This window comes from Vanderwaltozyma polyspora, genomic scaffold, assembly GCF_000150035.1.
Source record: "Vanderwaltozyma polyspora DSM 70294 KpolScaffold1020 genomic scaffold, whole genome shotgun sequence".
In the NCBI taxonomy this organism is placed as follows: Eukaryota; Fungi; Ascomycota; class Saccharomycetes; order Saccharomycetales; family Saccharomycetaceae; genus Vanderwaltozyma; species Vanderwaltozyma polyspora.
In genome coordinates, this window is record NW_001834658.1 from 1 (window position 1) to 22,139 (window position 22,139).

General features: G+C 33.2%; 8 protein-coding genes across 8 annotated transcripts, besides 1 other annotated feature; 7 read left to right on the forward strand and 1 right to left on the reverse strand.

Annotated features, from left to right (window-relative positions):
- Positions 1 to 682: 682 nt before the first annotated feature.
- Kpol_1020p2 (uncharacterized protein) lies at positions 683 to 1,633 on the forward strand (the record flags this gene model as incomplete). The annotated part of the gene is made up of 1 exon (XM_001644703.1): positions 683 to 1,633. The coding sequence occupies one exon, from the start codon at positions 683 to 685 to the stop codon at positions 1,631 to 1,633; it is 951 nt and encodes a 316-aa protein (XP_001644753.1).
- Positions 1,634 to 2,375: 742 nt separating this feature from the next.
- VMA1 (H(+)-transporting V1 sector ATPase subunit A) lies at positions 2,376 to 5,528 on the forward strand (the record flags this gene model as incomplete). The annotated part of the gene is made up of 1 exon (XM_001644704.1): positions 2,376 to 5,528. The coding sequence occupies one exon, from the start codon at positions 2,376 to 2,378 to the stop codon at positions 5,526 to 5,528; it is 3,153 nt and encodes a 1,050-aa protein (XP_001644754.1).
- Positions 5,529 to 6,062: 534 nt separating this feature from the next.
- Positions 6,063 to 6,140: a sequence feature (Short protein (Kpol_1020p3a, EDO16897.1) was converted to a misc_feature.).
- A 1,407-nt stretch (positions 6,141 to 7,547) lies between these two features.
- Kpol_1020p4 (uncharacterized protein) lies at positions 7,548 to 8,762 on the forward strand (the record flags this gene model as incomplete). The annotated part of the gene is made up of 1 exon (XM_001644706.1): positions 7,548 to 8,762. One exon carries the CDS (start codon positions 7,548 to 7,550, stop codon positions 8,760 to 8,762), a length of 1,215 nt encoding a protein of 404 aa, XP_001644756.1.
- Positions 8,763 to 9,437: 675 nt separating this feature from the next.
- Positions 9,438 to 9,701, forward strand: INH1 (ATPase inhibitor; the record flags this gene model as incomplete). Its single annotated transcript, XM_001644707.1, has 1 exon — positions 9,438 to 9,701. One exon carries the CDS (start codon positions 9,438 to 9,440, stop codon positions 9,699 to 9,701), a length of 264 nt encoding a protein of 87 aa, XP_001644757.1.
- A 1,594-nt stretch (positions 9,702 to 11,295) lies between these two features.
- Kpol_1020p6 (uncharacterized protein) lies at positions 11,296 to 12,495 on the forward strand (the record flags this gene model as incomplete). The annotated part of the gene is made up of 1 exon (XM_001644708.1): positions 11,296 to 12,495. The coding sequence occupies one exon, from the start codon at positions 11,296 to 11,298 to the stop codon at positions 12,493 to 12,495; it is 1,200 nt and encodes a 399-aa protein (XP_001644758.1).
- Positions 12,496 to 13,461: 966 nt separating this feature from the next.
- AIT1 (Ait1p) lies at positions 13,462 to 15,135 on the forward strand (the record flags this gene model as incomplete). The annotated part of the gene is made up of 1 exon (XM_001644709.1): positions 13,462 to 15,135. The coding sequence occupies one exon, from the start codon at positions 13,462 to 13,464 to the stop codon at positions 15,133 to 15,135; it is 1,674 nt and encodes a 557-aa protein (XP_001644759.1).
- A 3,079-nt stretch (positions 15,136 to 18,214) lies between these two features.
- Kpol_1020p8 (cyclin family protein) lies at positions 18,215 to 19,105 on the forward strand (the record flags this gene model as incomplete). The annotated part of the gene is made up of 1 exon (XM_001644710.1): positions 18,215 to 19,105. One exon carries the CDS (start codon positions 18,215 to 18,217, stop codon positions 19,103 to 19,105), a length of 891 nt encoding a protein of 296 aa, XP_001644760.1.
- Positions 19,106 to 19,428: 323 nt separating this feature from the next.
- Kpol_1020p9 (uncharacterized protein) lies at positions 19,429 to 21,867 on the reverse strand (the record flags this gene model as incomplete). Its single annotated transcript, XM_001644711.1, has 1 exon — positions 19,429 to 21,867. One exon carries the CDS (start codon positions 21,865 to 21,867, stop codon positions 19,429 to 19,431), a length of 2,439 nt encoding a protein of 812 aa, XP_001644761.1.
- Positions 21,868 to 22,139: the final 272 nt, after the last annotated feature.

Genomic DNA, 22,139 nt, shown 5'->3' on the forward strand with positions numbered 1-22,139 from the left:
TGCAACTGTAACGGTAAAGTCTGCCAATTGATTGCTGTCCTTATAACAGAACACAGAAGAATATACGTCAGTATAGCCATGTGACCTCAATATCCGTGGTATATCCTATCCTCTTACGTACGCTATGATATCATTTGTCCTTAAAGAAAGCAAGAAAAGAAAAGAATTAGGGTTTCTCGGAAAAACTATTGTGTTTGCACTCAAATGTATATATTTATATGTATAGTAGGACAAATTGGGACAAATTGTGTACTAGGAGATAATTTGTGGTTTTGGTAGAAAAGACACGACATTATAGATCAAGTGTCATTTCTAATCTGAGATAAAAGTGCGTCACTATATATACAACTAGATACATAAGATGGATTGTTATTCAACTGATATAGCATTATTTTGTGGTTAAATAACTGCAATATTGATATGCACAATTGATTCGTTAATTACATGTGTCGCTTAAGTCATTCTCAGGAACAACAACAACAACAATAACAATAACAATAACAATAACAACAACAAAAGTAATAATGACTGTAAAAATTAGATTCTCATTTATTGGATTATATATAACCACTCTTGTTAAATATGTTGCACCCTTTGCCTGGTACAAATCCTCTATCGTATAATATTAAAATTTAATTCGGTAATAAAAGTATTGATCTTTGATTTGAATAAAATTCTTATAATGCCAATAAATCTAAGCCCATGTCAGTCAGGACCTTCAAAAACTGAAATCGATGTAAGGAAATTAAATTTCTTTCCAAACAATAACAATAACGCTGCCGTTGTTAACACTACTCATGATGGTAATAATAATAATAATAAATCTTTGAATAAAAAACCACCAAATGACATGAACTTTTCCTTACCAAGTATAAGGGAGATCGTTAAGATAAATCAAGAATTAAGGTCTACAAAGGATTTAGAGATCAACAAATTTCAAATTAAAACTGAAGATACTTTGATGAAGTTTAAGACTCCAGTATCCTCACATAACGGAGCAATGATGTCAATCGATGGCACTCATCCTTATCAAATGCCATCTGCTAAGGAGAAAAGAAAATACACCAATGGCACTAGAAAATTAAGTTTAAGTGGAGTTCCTTCAATGAAGTCTGAATTACGTCTAGCTTCTATTAAAAATTGGTTATATACAACGACGACCACGACCACCACAACTTCAGTGAACAATCTTGGTAATGAATTCCCATTCGATCGTGCTGCAAACAGTATTTATGAAATCGGCGATGAATTCAATTTCGATTTCAATAATGGCACTGATGAGAATATAAATATAACTTCAAACCATGAATCTACTACGATAGTTACTCCAATTGCATTACCATATGCAGCGTCAGACAGAGGTACCTCCAAACATAATACGATAACTAGTGTAGTACATAAAAACGGGACATTGACCAAAAATAAATCTGAACCGTTCCAAGAATACAAACAGTATTACGGGATGGCTTTGCCCTTGGATTATGTCAATGCAGTAGAGCAATGGCAATCCAAACAAAAAGATGACACTAATTTAACCAGAACTAGAATGAGCCAACAACTGTCCAGGGAATTACAAGCCAATCATCAAAATAACATGGCTTCAGAATCCCATTGGTTTCCATGGTGTTGTTGAACAAATTTTATAAAACGTTATAAATAATATGTATACGTATATTATATATATATTATAAATTGTACTGAAATAAAAGCATTCAAGAGATAAGTCAGTTTCCTTTGGTTAATCTGGCTGGTGAATTGTATTTGCATTATCCCTTCACACATTGAAGATCACCACTCGAGTAAGCCAAAGTATTGTAATTGGTATATATATATGTACTAATACTACAAGATGATGACCTTATTGTCACTGTTGTTGTGTAAATTAAATTACTGACACCCACATTGGACCTATTTTGCGATACAGATCACGTGCCGTCCGGGTAACCCGCCATGCACACTCTTAATTTGCTTTTTTTTCTTTTCGAATTTTTCACGTCGCATTTTGGTTGCAAAGAAAGGAGAAGTCCAGAGAATAATGGGAATATTAATATGAAGGGGAAATTTGTAGACTGCAAAAAAATTAAGATAAAACTGTTAATTTACTATATATACATATATATATATACATACATATAATGTAATGAGTACGATATTTTAAGATTTGTAGTTCTGTAAAAGGTTAGATAAGGTGAAATCAAGGTACTATCTTATATATCAATTGCCTTGGAATTCGATATTGTTGTTGACATTTGATCTCTAGGTAGTATAGAGATTGGTTAAGGTGAAAAAAAAAATTGGGTTTGCAATTTTTGTCTTTTGTTTTAGCATAAAGAACTGTTGATATATATTGTATAAGAAAGAATACTTGAGTCATCATGGCAGGTGCAATTGAAAATGCACGTAAGGAAATTAAAAGAATTTCATTAGAAGACCACAATGAATCCGAGTATGGGTCCATTTACTCGGTTTCTGGTCCTGTTGTGATCGCTGAAAATATGATCGGTTGTGCAATGTATGAATTGGTCAAGGTTGGTCATGATAATTTGGTCGGTGAAGTTATTAGAATCGATGGTGATAAAGCTACTATTCAAGTTTACGAAGAAACTGCAGGTGTCACTGTCGGTGACCCTGTTTTAAGAACTGGTAAACCATTGTCTGTCGAATTGGGTCCAGGTTTGATGGAAACTATTTATGATGGTATTCAAAGACCATTGAAAGCAATTAAAGAAATTTCTCAATCTATCTATATCCCAAGAGGTATAGATGCCCCATCTTTGAATAGAGAAATTAAATGGCAATTCACTCCAGCTGACATAAAAGTAGGTGACCACATTTCAGGTGGTGATATCATTGGTACAGTTTTTGAAAACTCTTTAATTAGTGACCATAAAGTATTGGTGCCACCAAGAGCAAGAGGTACTGTAACTTGGGTAGCAACTGCCGGTGAATATACCATTGAAGAAAAAATATTGGAAGTTGAATTCGATGGCCAAAAATACGAATATACTATGTTCCATACTTGGCCTGTACGTGTCCCAAGACCTGTCGCTGAAAAATTGGCTGCTAACTATCCGTTATTAACTGGTCAAAGAGTCTTGGATTCTTTGTTCCCATGTGTCCAAGGTGGTACTACCTGTATTCCAGGTGCTTTTGGTTGTGGTAAGACAGTTATTTCCCAATCTTTATCGAAATATTCCAACTCAGATGCAATTATTTACGTTGGTTGTTTTGCCAAAGGTACTGAAGTTATGATGGCTGATTCATCTATTAAAAACATCGAAGATATTGAAATCGGTGATTTAGTTATGGGTCAAGATGGTCAACCTCGTGAGGTTACTCAATTGCCAAGAGGTTCTGACAAAATGTACAAGGTTAATGAAATTAATGAAAACTCAACATCAGAATTATTCTCTTTTGTATGTAATGCTACACATCAATTGATTGTCAGAACTCCAAGAAACATTAAAGTTCAAACTCGTATTATAGATGGTATCGAATGTAATGAAATTGTCTACACTGACCTATTCAAGGAAATTACTGAAGATGCAAGAATAATTGAATTAATAAAGGAAGTTTCTAAGATATACCCTGTCTCAGAAGGAATGGATGATGTCCAAGAATTTGTCTCTCAATACAATAAGTCATTAGAAGATTATTTCCAATGGACTGTCGAACCTAGAGATATTAATAGATTGACTGAATCAATCCGTGAAGCCACATACCAAGTTTATGCTCCAGTCTTATATGAATGCGAAAACCTCCTACAATATTTGAAGAACACTAAATATAATCTAAACGAAAAATCACCAACTGCATTGGCTTATTTGTTAGGTTTATGGACTGGTAGTGGCATGACACGTAGAGCAGGTCTTTCAGTTAGTACCACCGATGAATCATTAATGAATAATATAGTAGCAGCTGCTGATTTATTAAATTTAAAATCAGAATTTAAACAAGAAAGAACAACTACTAGGGTTGGTAATGTTAATTTCTATGGTAATTCTACTAGTACAAACCAAAATGTTGATAATTTATTGTGGGATGCTATCCAAGAGTTAGGATTTATTCAAGATGGTAACAAGACTGTTCCAAGTTTCTTATCAAGTGATTTGATTGAAATTCGTGAAACTTTCTTGGCTGGTTTGATTGATTCCAACGGTTCTGTTGATAACAATAAGCAAGATATTTCATGTACTATTGAATTAGAAGATAATAAAGTCATGAGCGGTATTGTTAGTTTAATCCGTTCATTGGGTTTAAAGGCTGATGTAACTCAAAGTAGTGGTAAGTTGAATGATGTTTGTTATAATGTTACAGTAAAGGGTGGTGAATTATTAAAATCAGTTCTATCTCGTTGTTCTGCTATTAATTACACTAAATGTGAAAGCAGAGATTTATTACGTGAACCGGTTGAATTCTATTTCGAATTGCAAGAATTAGAAGAAGCTGAATATTACGGTATTACCTTACCAGAATACTCTGATCATCAATTTATGTTGTCTAACCAAGTTGTTGTTCACAATTGTGGTGAACGTGGTAATGAAATGGCTGAAGTCTTAATGGAATTCCCTGAATTATTTACTGAAATGAACGGTAAGAAGGAGCCAATTATGAAACGTACTACATTAGTTGCAAACACTTCTAACATGCCTGTCGCTGCCAGAGAAGCGTCTATTTACACCGGTATTACATTAGCCGAATATTTCAGAGATCAAGGTAAACATGTTTCTATGATTGCTGATTCCTCATCTAGATGGGCAGAAGCTTTAAGAGAAATTTCTGGTCGTTTGGGTGAAATGCCTGCTGATCAAGGTTTCCCAGCTTACTTAGGTGCCAAATTAGCATCCTTTTACGAAAGAGCCGGTAAAGCTGTTGCATTAGGTTCTCCAGATCGTGTTGGTTCTGTTTCCATTGTTGCTGCTGTTTCTCCAGCAGGTGGTGATTTCTCTGATCCGGTTACTACAGCCACATTAGGTATTACCCAAGTTTTCTGGGGTTTGGATAAGAAATTAGCTCAAAGAAAACATTTCCCATCCATCAACACATCAATCTCTTATTCCAAATATACCAATGTGTTGGGTAAGTTTTATGATAGCAATTATTCAGAATTCCCAGTATTAAGAAATCGTATAAAGGAGATTTTATCTAATGCTGAAGAATTAGAACAGGTTGTTCAATTGGTTGGTAAGAGTGCATTAAGTGATAGTGATAAGATCACATTAGATGTCTCCACATTGATTGAAGAAGATTTCTTACAACAAAATGGTTATTCCACATATGATGCATTCTGTCCAATTTGGAAGACATATGATATGATGAGGGCATTTGTATCGTATTATGATGAAGCACAAAAGGCGGTTTCTAATGGTGCTAATTGGTCTAAATTATCTGAATCTACATCTGATATCAGACATAAGGTATCATCTACCAAGTTTTTAGAACCAAGCAGGGGTGAAGCTGAAGTACATAAAGAATTCGAGAAATTGCTAACCGCCATGCAAGAAAGATTTGCTGAATCTACTGATTGAATTGATAGAAGCAATTCGGGAAAGGAAAGGTGGATTGATTTTTCCGTGTATTTGAAGGTATTAAAATTAAATTAAACAATTGTATAATTTAAAATTTTTTTTTCCCTTGATTATTGAAACCACTAAAAAGCAGTTGAAAAAAAATAAAAAACCAATTAATTCCACAATTTACATCTAAAAATAAATAAAATAGATATTTTTTTGTATAACACACATATAAACAATCATTAAACCATTATAAAAATTTTATGATCAATAGTTATGGATGTGTAGGGATTACAACTTATATACAATGAAAAAAAAACTATAGGAGTTTCTGGTGAAGGGGGTGGGGCAATTGCGAACAGAAATTATTTCAATTAAAGTACATAACTATAAAATGATAAATATATACCTAAGAGAAACTGTAGAAAGAGTATTAAAGAAGTGTATATACCGATGAGCAATATTTCAGCACATCAATCACACATTCAATTAATAATAAACCCAAATAAAATATAAATTAATTATTGTAAATTAACTATATGAGTTCGCTTATTTGGATCTAGCTCTAACCTTCCGTCTCTTTCTCTTAAGTCTTCTAACTCTCTTCTTTCTCCACTTGGCACGCATATCGATAAATCGACTGGTTCTATGGGGATATGGGAAAGGATTGAAAAGTAGAAATTAGAAATATATAATAAAAGTAAGAAGAGTAATATAGAAAAATTTCTAACTTAAATAAGGGAAACCTTTAATATAATATAGTAAAATAAAGTGTTACTTATATACAATAAGTTTCCCATAATTTGAAAAATTTGGTTTAAAGCAGTTTCGAAAAATTCAATGAAAAAAATGGAAGAAAAAAAAGAAAAGAATAATAAGACAAGACCAGCGAAGACGACGCAGGAAGAGAGGCAAAGACAGGCCACTCTCACTCTGACCCTAGACACTTTGACCAACAGAAATTATGTTTTCTGCCTGATGCGATGAGATGAGATGCTATTGCTGATGCTGATGCTGATGCCTTTGCTGATTTGAATGAAAGATGAAAAATTTTTCAGTTAATGAGTGTCAAGAGAGAGAGCGATGGTGGTGAAAGTTGTGTAGTACGGTTGAAGCAGTGCCTGGTCTCAGTATGGTAATTTGAATATTGAGATAGCTAATTGAAAGTGCTGGATGAGCAGGGAGAGAGGGAGGAAGATAGCAATATGAGCGTATGTATGTATAGATAGGTATTATGCCGTTGATGGATATCAGTTTATACGAATCTTGACACAGTTTGACTTTAAGAGTAATTGGGTCTTGCTTGGAAGTTTCCCCTTCGGTCTGTTTCCGCCTGCGTTTGGAGACAATTTTCTTGTCTTTTTGAACAAAATGCGGTTAGGTTTAGTTTTGAGTGGGAACAAATTGTGTACACTATTGTGGATGGGGAGATGGGAGGCGCGAGAAAGACATGAAAGGGAGGGTAACTGGTAGTCTCGTGCGGTAGGATGCGGGTAACCTGTTCTGTATTTCAGTTTTCTGCATTTGGGTTATGGTCAATAGACGTGGTGTCTATTATATTCGGGTAGGGCTATGGTTTTTGTAGTAGTGTTCGTCTTGTTGTTTTTTGGTTCTCTGTTTGAGGGGTTTTTTTCTTAATTGTAGTTTTTGCTTAAAAAAGGACAGCGGAGACGATGGGCTGTCTGTGGTGTCCAGATGAATTGGCAGGTGTAAAGATGTTGTAGTCACGCGCGTGGTACATATGTATCCCAATCTCTCTCTCTCTCTCTATCTTTTTGTTCATTATGTTGGTTGGTGACAGTGACAGCAATTGCTAATGACGGTATGTTTTTGTTTGTGTAGAAGTTACGTTCGATTTACAATTAATGTATTGGTGTATCCATGTATTTGTTGGTTGGTTGTATGCCTGTTTGATAATTTTATTTGTTAATTAACTGGATTCATTAATTTGGTATTAGTAGGTGATGGAATTATGCTAGTAAATTTAAGATTGTACATAGTTTCTTTCAAAATATCATATTGCAAAAGCTTCAAATGTCAAAAGATCAAAACATTAATGCATATTCTCATATACCAAATACTGTACCTCCAAATGTATTAGATCAAGTCTTTCAAAATGATAAGTTAAACCCAAGGAAAAATAGTTATTATAGAAATAGAAATAAAACAAATTGGTTAGAATATATTGATCATAGATGTTCACTGACTTTAGATGATCCGAATTCATGGGAACGTGAAAATGCAAAAAGAGAATTACAATATATGGATTGGAAATTACAAACTCAATGGGAAGGTGGTAAACGATTAACAGCGATGTTCGATTCCCCATTATTAGAAAACCTACGTTTAACTGATAATAAAGATAAAAAAGAATGGTTGGAATATATTAGAAAATTGAAAAATTACTATTATGGAAAACATCAACATCACCATCACCACAATTACCAGTATGCCAATTATATTAATGGAGGGGCAGGATATGGAGTACCTATTGTTACTCAGAATAATAATAATAATAATAATAATAATAATAATAATAATAATAATAATAATAACGGTTTCCATAGAAACCCTCTTCATTATGATAATAAAAGTCTATCCATGGACTCTAATAATGATTTGATACATGAAATTATTAAAGAAAGGGAAAAATGGAATAAATTTTTTAAAAACAATAGTTTGAGATTCGATATCCATTGGATATTAGTTGAAAGTAATTTTCTGACAATACTACTAAGATTAATTCTAGCAAGTTTATCAATTGTAACCACGCTGACAACAGTACAAATATTACAAACGACATCGAACAATACTTCGATAACAAGCATAATGATGATAATGACAACACCAATAAATCTTCAAATGATTTTATCATTGAATATAATTTCGATAATATATAATTTATACGTTGGTTATGAAGAATTCTTAGGTAAGCCAATTGCATTACGGACATCGTTGAGTAGATTTAAACTGATAATATTTGATCTCTTTCTAATTTTAAGTGGATGCACAACGTTGGTAATAATGATTACAGAAAACTCGATCAATACAATAGCTTATAATATATGCAAGACAACCACAAACAACAAACTTTTAAAATATTGTTATAAACAAACCTCGATAAAGGTGTTAACTATTACATCATTAGCGATATGGACAGTTGCATTGATTCTGGCGATTGCAAGAATACACAAAAGCGTGGCAAGACAAACCAGGTATACTCAGAATATACATCAAGGTATAGAATAACAAGTTCCAAAAAGTCAGGGTCCAAGTACCCCTCCCTTCCCCATGATCAGTTAACATTCATTCATTCATTTACTTCACTGCACATTCTCTCACTTTCTAAAATATATAGTGACAATATCAAATCATAATCATAATCATACATAGTATAGAAAAAGAGATAGAAACAAGAAACCGTAACCCGGCCTTTCAGTTTCAAAATACGAATCCTATTCTCATTTGTCTCATTCCCTTCCCACCTCTACCCACAAAATCCGATTGGACGGTTGAATTTGATTTGTTGTTGCACTGGGCCAGTGAAGAAAACGACGGAGGGAGGTCCGTTTGGTGGTGGGGTGTTCCAACTTTATGAAATATACAAATGTGTGTTTAAAAATTAAGTATGGGAAGGTATATAAAGAGGATTAAATATCTGTATAATTTGTATAATTAGGAGTAAGTTTTGGGTCTCTCTTGGTTGTCTTTTAGTTCATTTGCTTGTTTTGGTGTGTTTTGTTTTATGTTTCATTGTTGAATACAAAAGGAACTGTGTAATAATACATACTCAAGTTAGGAAGTGGCCCCTTTTTTTTTTAATTCGAAAACAAGTGGAAACCCATATATAGTTTAGCGCATACAAAAGCACAGTGCAATACAATACAATACAATACAATACAATACCAGACACACATAGGAGAAATGTTGGCAACTAATGGAGTATTGAGACGTTCAGTAAGAACAGCCAAACCATGGAGATATATCAGAACATACAGTGAAGGTGCAACAGGTGCACCAAGAGAGTCTGCTACCCAAGATTCGTTCACCAAGAGAGAAAAGGCTAACGAAGACTACTATGTAAAACAACACGAAAAGGAGCAACTAGCGGCTTTGAGAGAGCAGTTGAAACAACAGCAAAAGAAGATTGATCAAATGGAAGACAAGATCGGTCAATTGACTAAATGATCGTGCCAGTACGTCTCTTCATCCTGTGTTTTATTTATTTATTTATATTTTTTACACGCTCTCACACTCTCACAATCCATCCATATTCATAATTCTATTTAAACTCGATTTCTAATGCAGATTTAATGTTTGTTGTTATTTTTATATCTTTGTTATCATTACTAGTCTTGTTTTTATTCCCACATGAGATACAAGAATCGGTCCGATATGGTTGTTGTAGCGGATGAGTAGAAACAAGGGTAATAAGAAAGTAATGGTAGTAATGTATCTAATTCATATATTCTGTAATACACATACATACACATACACATGCGCATGCGCATATATACATATATGCAAATGGTTATTGAAAAGAATGCCAAGTATTTGATATTTGGTTTCCCAGTCAGTACAATTCAGTTGATGTGACGCTCCCTCGAGTGTCACACAGAGGATTTGTGACAGAACGACGAGAGGTCTGTGTTTTATGTATTCTTGCTATGCACGTGACAACATCTTTTTCTTCTTTTCCATCGATAATTGAAACACCATCAGTTACCCTTCCTTCCAGCGCCTGTCGCTCCTGTCCCCCCTCCCAAAAAAACAAAAACATAAAACCAACGCTGAGCTATTAGCCGAAAAGACAATGAATGAATGGCGGCGACAACAACCGATCCCCTCCCTCCCCCTGCTTTCTCCGTCCTGTTTCGCCACTTTCTTTCGCTTCCTCTTTGACCAGCATCACATCATACGAACACACACATACACTTCCCCCCCCTTCCCCCTCTGTTGACAATTTTGTGAGGCAAATAGAGAAAGAGAGGGAGAAGGAGATAAAGAGATTACGAAACACGTCAAGACACACGCCCGCACAAACACGCAAAAATATAGATGGTCAAATTTCCAAATCGAACCGAACCGAAATGAACCGAAATGAACCGAAACGAAAATGGAATTTCGAAATGAAAAATGGAAAATGGAAAATGGAAAAACCGTCGAAAACACAACACAACACAACAGCAATTTCAGTTTTGTCCAACTGTCGTCGAATTATCTTTACCATCTCATCCCATCAAAATAGAGAAATTAGAAACTTTAATCTTAATTCGAAAAATTTGATAGAGATGAGAAATGGAATCGATGGAATGGAATCGATGGAATGAAATAATCAAGAATGTGATAGACACTTTGACCCAAATTTTCCCTTCTAAAACCTAACTTTAATCACTTTTATCACTATCGTTGCTCTGTTTTCAGTCCTTTCATCTCATTTCATTTCATTTCGGTATAACATCTCTTAATTTGGTTCTTACACTATCTCTCTCTTTCTTTACCCCATTCCTTCCCTATATATATATTTATACTTGTACTTATACTTGTATTCATACTCATACTCATATTCATATTCATATTCATATTCATATATATATTCATATATATATATAAAAGGAATATATTACAATATTACATATTCCTTTTATGTATATGGCTATTCGTATAGTGTATGCCTGTATAGATAAAAACTACTGCTGGCCTTTAATTTACTGATAATACCCACAGTTGTCAAGTACCAGGATTTTTCATCGAATAGTAACCATACTTATACTACTTCACAATGGGAAGAAGAAAAACTAGAAATAATGCTTCTCTAACTGAAAAGTCGACAGGTTCAAATAATGTAAGGTTTACTGATAATAAAACAGTTACCACTAACACCACCACTGCAACTACTACCGGTAATAAAGTTACAAAAAAGAGAAAACAAGTCCCTTACCATCTAGTCACTCCTGAAGAGCCAAATTATACTTTAAATAGATTGGGCTCTTCACAGTTATATGCAAATAATGATACTACGAATACTAATACTACGAATACTAATCCCAATGTCAATGCTAGTGCTAATGCTAGTGCAACAACCACTGCCACAACTACAAACTTGAACGGTTCAATGAAAAATACAAAAGAATTGGAATTCGCAATACTGTCGGTTTTGAACAATTTGAAATCCATTGAAAAGGAAAGTAAAAACAAAAACAAAAACCTTACCGAAATAAATATAGATTCATTGCTTTTCCAACAAATAATTCAAGTTCTAAATAGCTCTTTAAATTCAATTGCTCATTGGTCACTACAAGCTCAACTCTCAAATTTAAAAAATATCTCTGCGAATCAACCACTTACAAATCAACCAGTACCTAATAATAACAGGATTATCAACGCTACAGATGAAGATAACAATAATCTGAAATTACCAAATTTAAATTTAAATCCTTCAAAAAGTTTAGACATACAGAATTTAATTTCAAACTCCCCTTCACCTTCAACAAATTCACCGTTACCTTCAATTAATTCCATACACACAACTCCAAAAAAATCTACTCTAAGGTCACTAAATGATAATTTGCTGTTATTAGAAAAAGCATCAATATCAAATACAAACATAAAGGACAATGATATTTCACATCAACAAAAACTACCAACCACACCACCATTCACAAATAGGATAATGAATCAACCTACAAAATTAAACGAGATTTCATCTGCTAATATATCTTCATCTACTAACATCACTAGTACAGTTGCTAGTAATGCTAAATCTAACTCCAAAGTTAGCGTTTCTACTGATAATAAGAAACAAGCTACTTCTCCTGCTACTACAACTCAAGCATCTAACGTAGTAAGTACATCTGCTCCATATTCTCTAAAATTAGTAGAAAATAATAAACCACATCCAAGGATGAGAAGAACTGGTGATAATCCATCAACCAGTGAATTCATAAGAGTTTTCCATTTACAAAAAGATTATGGTGTCTAAAAATGACAATTATTGTAAGATAATATTCATTAGCCCTGTTCTTTTTTGCATCTGTATCATCATGTTTCCCTGGCATTTATCAATCATTTTTCAATTAAATATTTTGAATATTATATGGTTTAAATTTATGGTATTTTAACAATTGGATTATAGTAGTATAATTGTATCTTAATTGTTTTCAAGCTATTACCAGTTTGTAATATTTTTTTAATTCCGTATTGTTGGTGAGAGAGTTAGATATTGAACCAAAATACAAGACAATGTTATTATTGGTATTATTATTTTCTCAGTGACAGACTGAGGAAATTATTTTCCACTATTTCTCCTTCCCCTCATAATTGGGTTGTATTATTTATTTCTAATCTGTCAAGCAAGTGTGTTATCTGTTTTTTTTTCTTTCAGTTGAATTATTCATTGTTTTCTGTTATTTTAAAGCATACGTTGGTTTAAAGTTCCAACCGGTTTAATTATTTTAATTATTCTTTTTTATTACGGAGTATTTCTGAGAAAAAAATAACTTCTGTCATCCACCTATCTATCATCATATTCAAATGTATGTATAATTTAATAATTTAATCTCCATAATGTATTATCATTTATTTAATTTATCTTAATTCTTATTCCATTCAATTTACAGACATTAATAATTGACATTATTTTCACGTGACCTCGTATTGCTTATTTTAGTCACCTAAAAGAAGATATCGAAAATTATAAAATATGGTTTTAAGAATAAAAGAGAGATACGGAGTTGAATTAAGATAGAAGCTGTTCTTGAATTGATTGATCTGTTTGCTATTGATCATTTATATTGAATGATTAATACAACTGGCTATTGAAGAGGGGAAGTTCTCCACATTTTGAAGGAGAAATTTTAGAAGCAATTACTGATAAAGACTGCATATAAGAAGATTGGTAACAGCATTACCTAATTATAAATATAATAAATAAAATAACTAAAATATAATGGTTCGAATACAGCATGTAAGTTCTTATTTTATGCCACTATTCTGTTCGTCTAATCCCTATATTGTTACGTCAGCACTAGTTGTGACATTAAGTGTATTTTTAGGGATGTTTTTAAGTTCTAATTTATTACTAGATCACTATTACGATGATCCGTTAATGTTTAAACCAAATTCTCAAGATTATTTTAGAACTGTATTATTGGGTATGTTTTCCCCCTTCTTATTCTATTTTGTAAAATTTTTGGTTTTCAATATAAGTGATAAATATATATTTTTAAATCTTTTTATTGATTTTACCCTTAATTTTTGGTTTATGTTAATAATAATAATAGGCCTAGCTTATCCACAAATACAAGAACAGGGTGACAATTACTCCATATTGACAGATGATGGTGATTATGCTAGTTCAGAATGGCATATAATACCAAGGCAATCATATCTATTTGGTATTGCCTGGTGTCTCGGTGAATTTGTAATTGGTTTAGTTAGTAATCTCTTTTGTTACCGGGAAACGTCGACTGATCCAATACTTAATAAAGATGAATTTACAAATGAAGATAACTTAAACAATGATCTATTAAATAATACTTTTGAAAGGAAATCGATTTTAAGCGCAAGAGGAAATATTACACTATCTCAATGTGTTAAGGTAAGGACAAACTCATCAACATTATCAAATAATGTATACTCTGGAAGCTATGAGAATAGTAAACCAAAGTACGGTAGTACTGATGTTAAAGTATTGCAAAATCATGATTCAAAGCAAAGTATTAAACCTGATTCGAAATCTGATAATTTAGAAGCTAAAATTATTCTAGTGAACCCTAATGATAATTCTTTAAAATTGACGACAAAAGATACATTAGATGACTCTATTGATCTCTCTAGAGGAGGTCAATCTTCCTTTCAAAAGAGGTCCCTGGATGGAAGTCAATACATTAATGGTTACGACGAAAGGTTTGTAATACATTTCTCACCAATAACTTCAAAAAGAGAACTTACTAAGGGACTAGTTGTGCTGACATGGACAGTCCTAAGCAACATTTTTTTAACTATTGGACAAAGTTTAATGATGTCAATTTATTTTATTTATGTTAGAGGTCACGAAAAATTATTTACCAAGGTAGTCATATACTTTGGTTCTAGATCAATTGTATTTTTCTTGTTTTGTGCCATTACTCCACTAAGTATATTGAACTTTATTATTGGTATATTTATATTTTTTTGGAAGGATTATGAAGAGTCTCAAAATAAATATACAGATAGTGAAAGTGAAGATGAGCTAGGTACGGAGCTTGATGGAAATAGTGAGCCTAATAAGAGACCTCGCTCTAAGTCAATAATAGATTTCTATCATAATTATAATAGTAATAGTAATTATGGTAGTGCAAGCAATAATTTGAGTTCTACAACATTAATTAGACAGCCAGATTTTTCTTCTCCAATGGATATTAATGAAGGACCAAATTCTATGTTACTTTTGATGGATTCATCTGAGTTTTACCCACAAGAAGAATATTACAATAACGATCCAAAATTTGTTCGTTTCATTAAGATAGTGATAGGGTATTGGAGAAAACTGGGAACGGACAAGAATTCGATCTTGTTAATGATGATGCTTTGGAGTGCCACTATGTTTATCGGTAGTTTATATTGTACTATACTGCAGTGAATAATAAACTCTATGAAATTAAAATAATTGGTATTGTTTCAGTGTTTGTTCAAGTCAAAACTCAGCATTTACACTTCTAATTATATTATATATATGTGTGTGTGTGTGAGTGTGTGTGTGTGAGTGTGTGTGTGTCTGTATTAAAACAAAGTGGATTCTAGATCCATCAAAATGATGGAAACTATATCTAAGTGAGCATATTGATCTGCATGACAAAAGAACACTTTGGATAAATCGGTTGAGAAAGAGTCATTCCTAATTTGTGACAAGACGGAATAACACTATTACAAATACTCAGCATTGTATTATCTGTACTATGTATACAAGCAAGTAAGCATATCTAGATTATATTTTTTCTCATTTTGTTTATACTGTCGTTTTACCTCTTTTAAGATAAAAATATAAAATCTGTCAAAAATCTGTCAATTCAAAGGTGAGCCATCGAAAACATAGAGAATGTGCTTGTCTTTTTATTTCCTACAAGATTTACTATTCTATTTATAAAAAACAAAAATAAAAATAAAAATAAAAAGGATAAGAGTAGCACAATGTTCTGTACTTTCAATTTTTTACCTATTTAGTTATTATTCTTGCTCGGCGCCATTTTACTCAATAGTCATCTCTTGTCCGCTGTAATATATGTCAGAAACAATTGCTGTCAAATGGAGGCGATATACCAAGCACAATGGTAATTCTATTAAAGAAGAGTATTACGAACGAAGAAATCATTGATCTCTTCATTTATGCAAATTCCCTCCTTTTACGTTCTTGACAATTTTGTTATCCAGCCATCTTAAAACTAATCCAATAGCCATCAGCAGCCGCCCAATTGGAATCTATCTGTGACCGGATTGCTTGCTTGTTCAGATGACACTATCTCTTGCTGTCATCCATCTGAGATAAAACGACGAAAACCCGTAAAAGAAGAAAGACGCATTCTTAACTCCAGTTTACCTCACCCAATATCTTTCTTCTCTTTTAATTTGACGGTGATTTATCATTTTATGAAATATCTGAACAATGTATGTAGTGTGCTTTGTGTGTTCCCATCTCTTGATGGAATAAATAAAGTGAATAAGTGGGTAACAAAGTATCCATCATATCATATCATATCATATGAACCTTTAAAGATAGGACAGGACCTTTATTGACACATGGCTTGTCGTTGCAAATGACAATTTGAACTGTATTTTCCTCTCCGAATTTTTTCAGGTTCTTTCCCTTTCAGTAAATGCAAGCAGAATAACCCTTTTTTTTATTCCTCGAGGCTTGTATTTCCGTTTTAGGAAATTCTTGATTACACCAACCCTGCGGGATTTTGTCTCATTTCACCAGCACCGACAAAAATAAAAAGAAACTTCAGAATTCTTATTTCTTTTGTTCGGATTATTTATATGAATAAAAAGAAACGGCGTTTTGCTGCTGCTGTTGCTAATTGCTTTTTTATTGAAATCCTACGAGTGTTTCTCAATATGTGCGGATTAGTACACAGTGCAAAAACTGCGAATTTCCCTTGCCAGACTTGTGTGTTCTACCCTCTTTCTCTGTGCGGGTTTCGACACAGCTCGCTGGGTTCAAGTTTCTATAATTAGCAGTAAGTTTATCATCTGGTTTAAACAAGTAGCATAGCAGGACAAGGACAAGAACCAGAACCGGAAGGAAAGCACAGAAAATTAGGTAAAATTGAAAACTTTGATGAGACTAACTTGTTGTAGTTGTAGTTGTAGTTGTAGTTGTAGTTGTAGTTGTAGTTGTAGTTGTAGTTGATGGTGATGTTGCTGTTGCAGCTTAAGAGTTTTCCTTGTGGTTGAAAAAGTGAGTTGGCTTCTTAGCCACGGCAAAATTTTAGAGGGAAAGGAAAAGAAATAAAAAGTAAAAAAACAGTGAAGACTAAGTAAAGCAGTTTTAAAACTTGTCCCAAGGAACCAGCTAGCTCTGATTAATATTTTTAAACAATTTATCTAACTTCATTAGTTCCTTCTAGTCAAACTATCAGGAAACTAGCTGGAAACTCAAAAAATCAAAATGGCAGGCAGGCTGAACTCTTTTCTTCCTATCTATTATTCTTCGCAACTGTTGTTTGTTATTTTTTGATCCAGCATAGCACAGCAGAAGGTATAGCAAGCTATAAACTAACCTTGTCAGTAACAGCAATAATAGTTGTAGTAACTCACAAGGGAAATGAAAACATTCTATTTGTTACTGGTTAGTTTTAGTTAGTTACTACGATTAGTTTTATTTTTTTATTGTTTGCTTCCAAGGTCTATTCCTCTGTCTGTAATGTGGTTTGTTCTTCAAGGTAGAGGAAAAAAAGAAAGTCAGTATCTCCCTCTCTCTCTCTCTTGGATTGCTCTTGGTTTTTGAATACTTTTGGTGTTGTTTGTCTGGTTAGTTCATGTTGTGTCAACAGCCAGGTTAGATCGATGTTATTTTTTCAGAGACAATCACAACATCAAAGTAATAACAATAACAATTACAAAAACAGGAAGAACTGCAATAGAGTTCTACCCAACACTCTTCGGATGTTTAGCAGGGCCCTTTTATTTGAACTTGTCACGCTGCACTTCTCTAAGACAAGCATACTTGTTTAAACAGCTTTAACAAGCTTAAAACCAGTACTAAATTCACATCGTGTATTTTGGAGATAATGAATGAATTATATTGACATCTTAAACTATTATTTATTGTTTATGATTTAGTATTTAAGACTAATACATATTTGTTTATTTTTAATTTTGTCTTAACATTCCATCTAATATTAAAATTGCAAAATAGCAAAATAAGACACCATCCATCATAATCCCGTATTAAGTAAAGTCATTACTATATTTTATTATTGAAGTTAAAATATCAAAATAAGGGCAATACCGATAAATAATATTTAAACGGAAAATATTTTAAGAAAAAGTATAGCATATATTTAATTTAATTCAGTCATTTATATTAGTTACTTATATTTGCATATTTTTTTTAGCGTTCATCATTTTTTTTTACAATAACATCATCTAATATCATTTCACTTCACTTCACTTCATTTTAATCACTTTTAATCTCAAGATAATAATATTTAGCTATAATCATGTCTGACTACGAAGCATTACTAGAGTTTAATAAAAAAACAGTAACAAAGGAAATGATTGCATACCTTTCAAATATTACTGAATCTATCATACAGGTCAGAAGATCTAATAGTATGATTTCTATTGCATTACCACCTCCACCTTTAGTTAAATTCATCACAAATCTTTGTCTAAAATCAAATGTTCAAACTCCAACTTTAATGGCAACTACAGTTTATCTAAAGAAACTTAAAAATATTATCCCACCAAACGTTTACGGTATCGAGTCAACAAGACATAGAATATTCTTAGGTTGTTTAATTCTAGCATCTAAAACTTTAAATGATTCATCACCTTTGAATAAGCATTGGGCTAGATATACTAGTGGTATATTACAATTACGTGAAGTTAATACTATTGAGCGTGAATTATTAGAATATTTTGACTGGAATATACAAATTACAACTGATGATTTAGTAAGCTCTCTAGAACATTTCATACAACCAATTAAGGAAAAGATATTGAAAGACAGACATCAATTGTTCCTATCTTTCAATCCTCCTACTTCAAAAGAGTTAAGAGAATATGCCTCTCCAAAAGATTCTTTAGCACACTCTCGTTCATCTTCAAACACTTCACTACCCTCTCTCACTTCAGCATCAAGTGCTGACTCTCTAAAACTACGCTCACCATGTAGTACCAATACATCTAATACAAACGTTCAAGATAACATTGAAATAATTGATGAAATGTCAGGAAATAACATTAAAAATGCTGGTTCATTAGACCCTTCAAAAGGTTTTAAATCAAATGAGGCCTATAGTCTAGTTCCTCCTAGTTCTTTTTCTAACATTTCTCAAGATAAGGTAAGCATAAAAAAATCCCAAGGCTGGTCATCATTCTTCAATTAATAAATAATATAACATCATACATTTTGCATATAAAGTATATCACATGAATAGCTTTAGTTTTTAATTTCAATTTTGTAAATATTTAATCGATATATACAAACTTTATCATAAATATACATTAATTACATATTTCAAAAATGTTCTTTACATATCATTTATCAACTGTCTAAGATGTCTATTTAAAGTAATTTATTCTACTCGGCGGAAGAATTAAGATTGCTCCTCTCTGAATAGCTCAAAAGATAAAAAATCACAAAAAAATAAACTCCTCCATATAAAATTTTAAACCGAATCATTAAAAGTTAATTGCAAGTGAAGTAGAACTAGTTATACAAGTCATCGTCTTCTTCGGCTGCACCAGAACCAAAGCTAGCACCTGAAGCGTTGTTGTTGTCATTGGTAGCAGCAGCATTGTCATCAAAGCTAAAATTACTGAACTGCCCTCTTGAAGCTTTCACTTGCTGGGAATAGGCTTCGTAACGACGTAATTCTGCATCAGACACAGAACGTTTGGCTGTTTTCATAGCTTCTGCAAAATGTTCTCTTGTAATGTATGGAACAGGATCAGGTTGTTCTTCTTCATTTTCTTCCTTGACATCAGACATCTCAACATCTTCGGATTTGACTTTTTCGGATTCTCTTTCAATATTGGCTTGAATAGAATCCTTGATGGCAAACTTAGCAGCCCTTTGTGCAATATATGATAAATCAGCACCAGAAAATCCTTGAGTAGACTTGGCAATGGCATTTAAATCTAAACCTGGCTCTAGAGGACTCTTTCTTAATTGAGCCTTTAAAATGGATAATCTAGCTGTTTCATCTGGCAATGGAACGTAAATTAATTGATCTAATCTACCTGGTCTTAAGATTGCAGGATCAATTTGATCTGGTCTGTTGGTAGCACCAATAACAAAAACATTCTTCTTTGCATTCATACCATCCATTTCAGTCAATAATTGATTGACAACTCTGTCTCCTACATTATCTTGAGAATTACCTCTTGCTTTAGCAATAGAATCCAATTCGTCCAAGAAAACGACAGTTGGAGCAGCAGCTCTAGCCTTATCGAAAATGTCACGAATATTGGATTCCGATTCACCATACCACATACTTAACAATTCAGGACCTTTAACAGAGATAAAGTTTGCGGAAACTTCAGTAGCGACGGCCTTAGCCAATAAAGTTTTACCAGTACCTGGTGGACCATAGAACAAAACACCCTTAGATGGAGATAGACCGAATTTGGTGTATTGGTCTGGATGCAAGACTGGATATTCAACTGTTTCCTTTAATTCATTCTTGATTTCATCTAAACCACCAATGTCATCCCAAGTAACATTAACGTTTTCAACAACAGTTTCACGTAAGGCAGATGGATTAGAGTTACCCAAAGCAAATCTAAAGTTATCCATTGTGACACCTAAGGAATCTAAAACTTCTGCATCAATTTCGTCTTCATCCAAGTCAATTAACTCCATTTTTTCACGAATTTGTTGCATAGCAGCTTCTGAACATAAGGATGCAATATCAGCACCCACAAAACCATGTGTTTCTGCAGCGATTGACTCTAAATCAACATCATCGGCCAACTTCATGTTTTTAGTATGAATACGTAAAACTTCCAATCTACCAGTTGCATCTGGAATACCAATATCAACTTCACGGTCAAATCTTCCGAATCTTCTTAAAGCAGGATCGATAGAGTTTGGTCTGTTGGTTGCAGCAATGACAACAACATTGGATCTAGCCTTCATACCATCCATCAATGTTAACAATTGAGAAACCACTCTTCTTTCAACTTCACCATTGGTCTTGTCCCTCTTTGGAGCAATAGAATCAATTTCATCAATGAAGATAATAGCTGGGGCATTTTTTTCAGCTTCTTCAAAGGCTTTTCTTAAGTTAGATTCAGATTCACCTGCCATCTTCGACATAACTTCTGGACCATTAATCAAAAAGAAGAAAGCACCGGTTTCATTAGCAACAGCTCTTGCCATCAAAGTCTTACCAGTACCAGGAGGACCATACATCAAAACACCTCTTGGTGGTTTAATACCGATAGTTTTAAATAACTGTGGGTGTCTCAATGGCAATTCGACCATTTCTCTGATTTGAGCCATTTGTTTACGGCAACCACCAATGTCATCATAACCAACATCGTTTAAATTATTTTCTTCATCTTCTCTGTTAATTGGTTCACCTTCCCAGTGAATAATTGTGTCTTGAGCAACGACAGCATATTCATCTGGTTCGACGTCGACAACTTTAAATTCAACTTGTCTCATACCACCTCTTACAACGAAGTGGTCACCTTTTCTGACTGGTCTGTAGGCTTCAACAAAGTATGGTTTTAAAAACACATCGAACAAATTACCTGTAATACCTTCAATGGTATCAGCAATTGGTAGTACTGAAATTCTTGAGGCATATTTAATATCAGGACATGGATGGATTGTAACTAAATCACCTAATCTGATACGCAAATTGTTTCTTACAACACGATTAACTCTACAAGCACCATCTTCCAAATCGTCATCGATTAAAACAATTAACACAGTATCTCTTCTCTTTTTACCTTTAACTAAAACAGTATCACCACGGAATAATTCTAACTTATCCATGGTGTTAGAATTAATTGCAATAACTGAATTATCATCGTTAACAGCATCATCAACCAACAAGGAATTTGGCTTCTTCTTTGATCTCAAAATAGCAGTAGCAGTACTATTTTCCTCCTCATGCCTTTCAGCACCCGAAGCCATCTAATAAAGGGGTTTTTTTCTTCCCCCTTATTTTACCCTAATATAACTGGTGTTGTTGGTGCTTTTCCCCAATGAAATCCGATTAATATTCCCCGGATCTAAAAAAAAAAACTTCCTTTTCTTATTTCCAAATTCCCAATTCAGAATCCAAGGGGAATCCTTTACCAATGTTCCTAATAAATAAACCCAGGCTTACCTCCAAAAATAATTCCCAAACCTCTAATGAAAAATAACAGGGAATCTCCCTTAAACTTTTCACGATCCAAAATCCT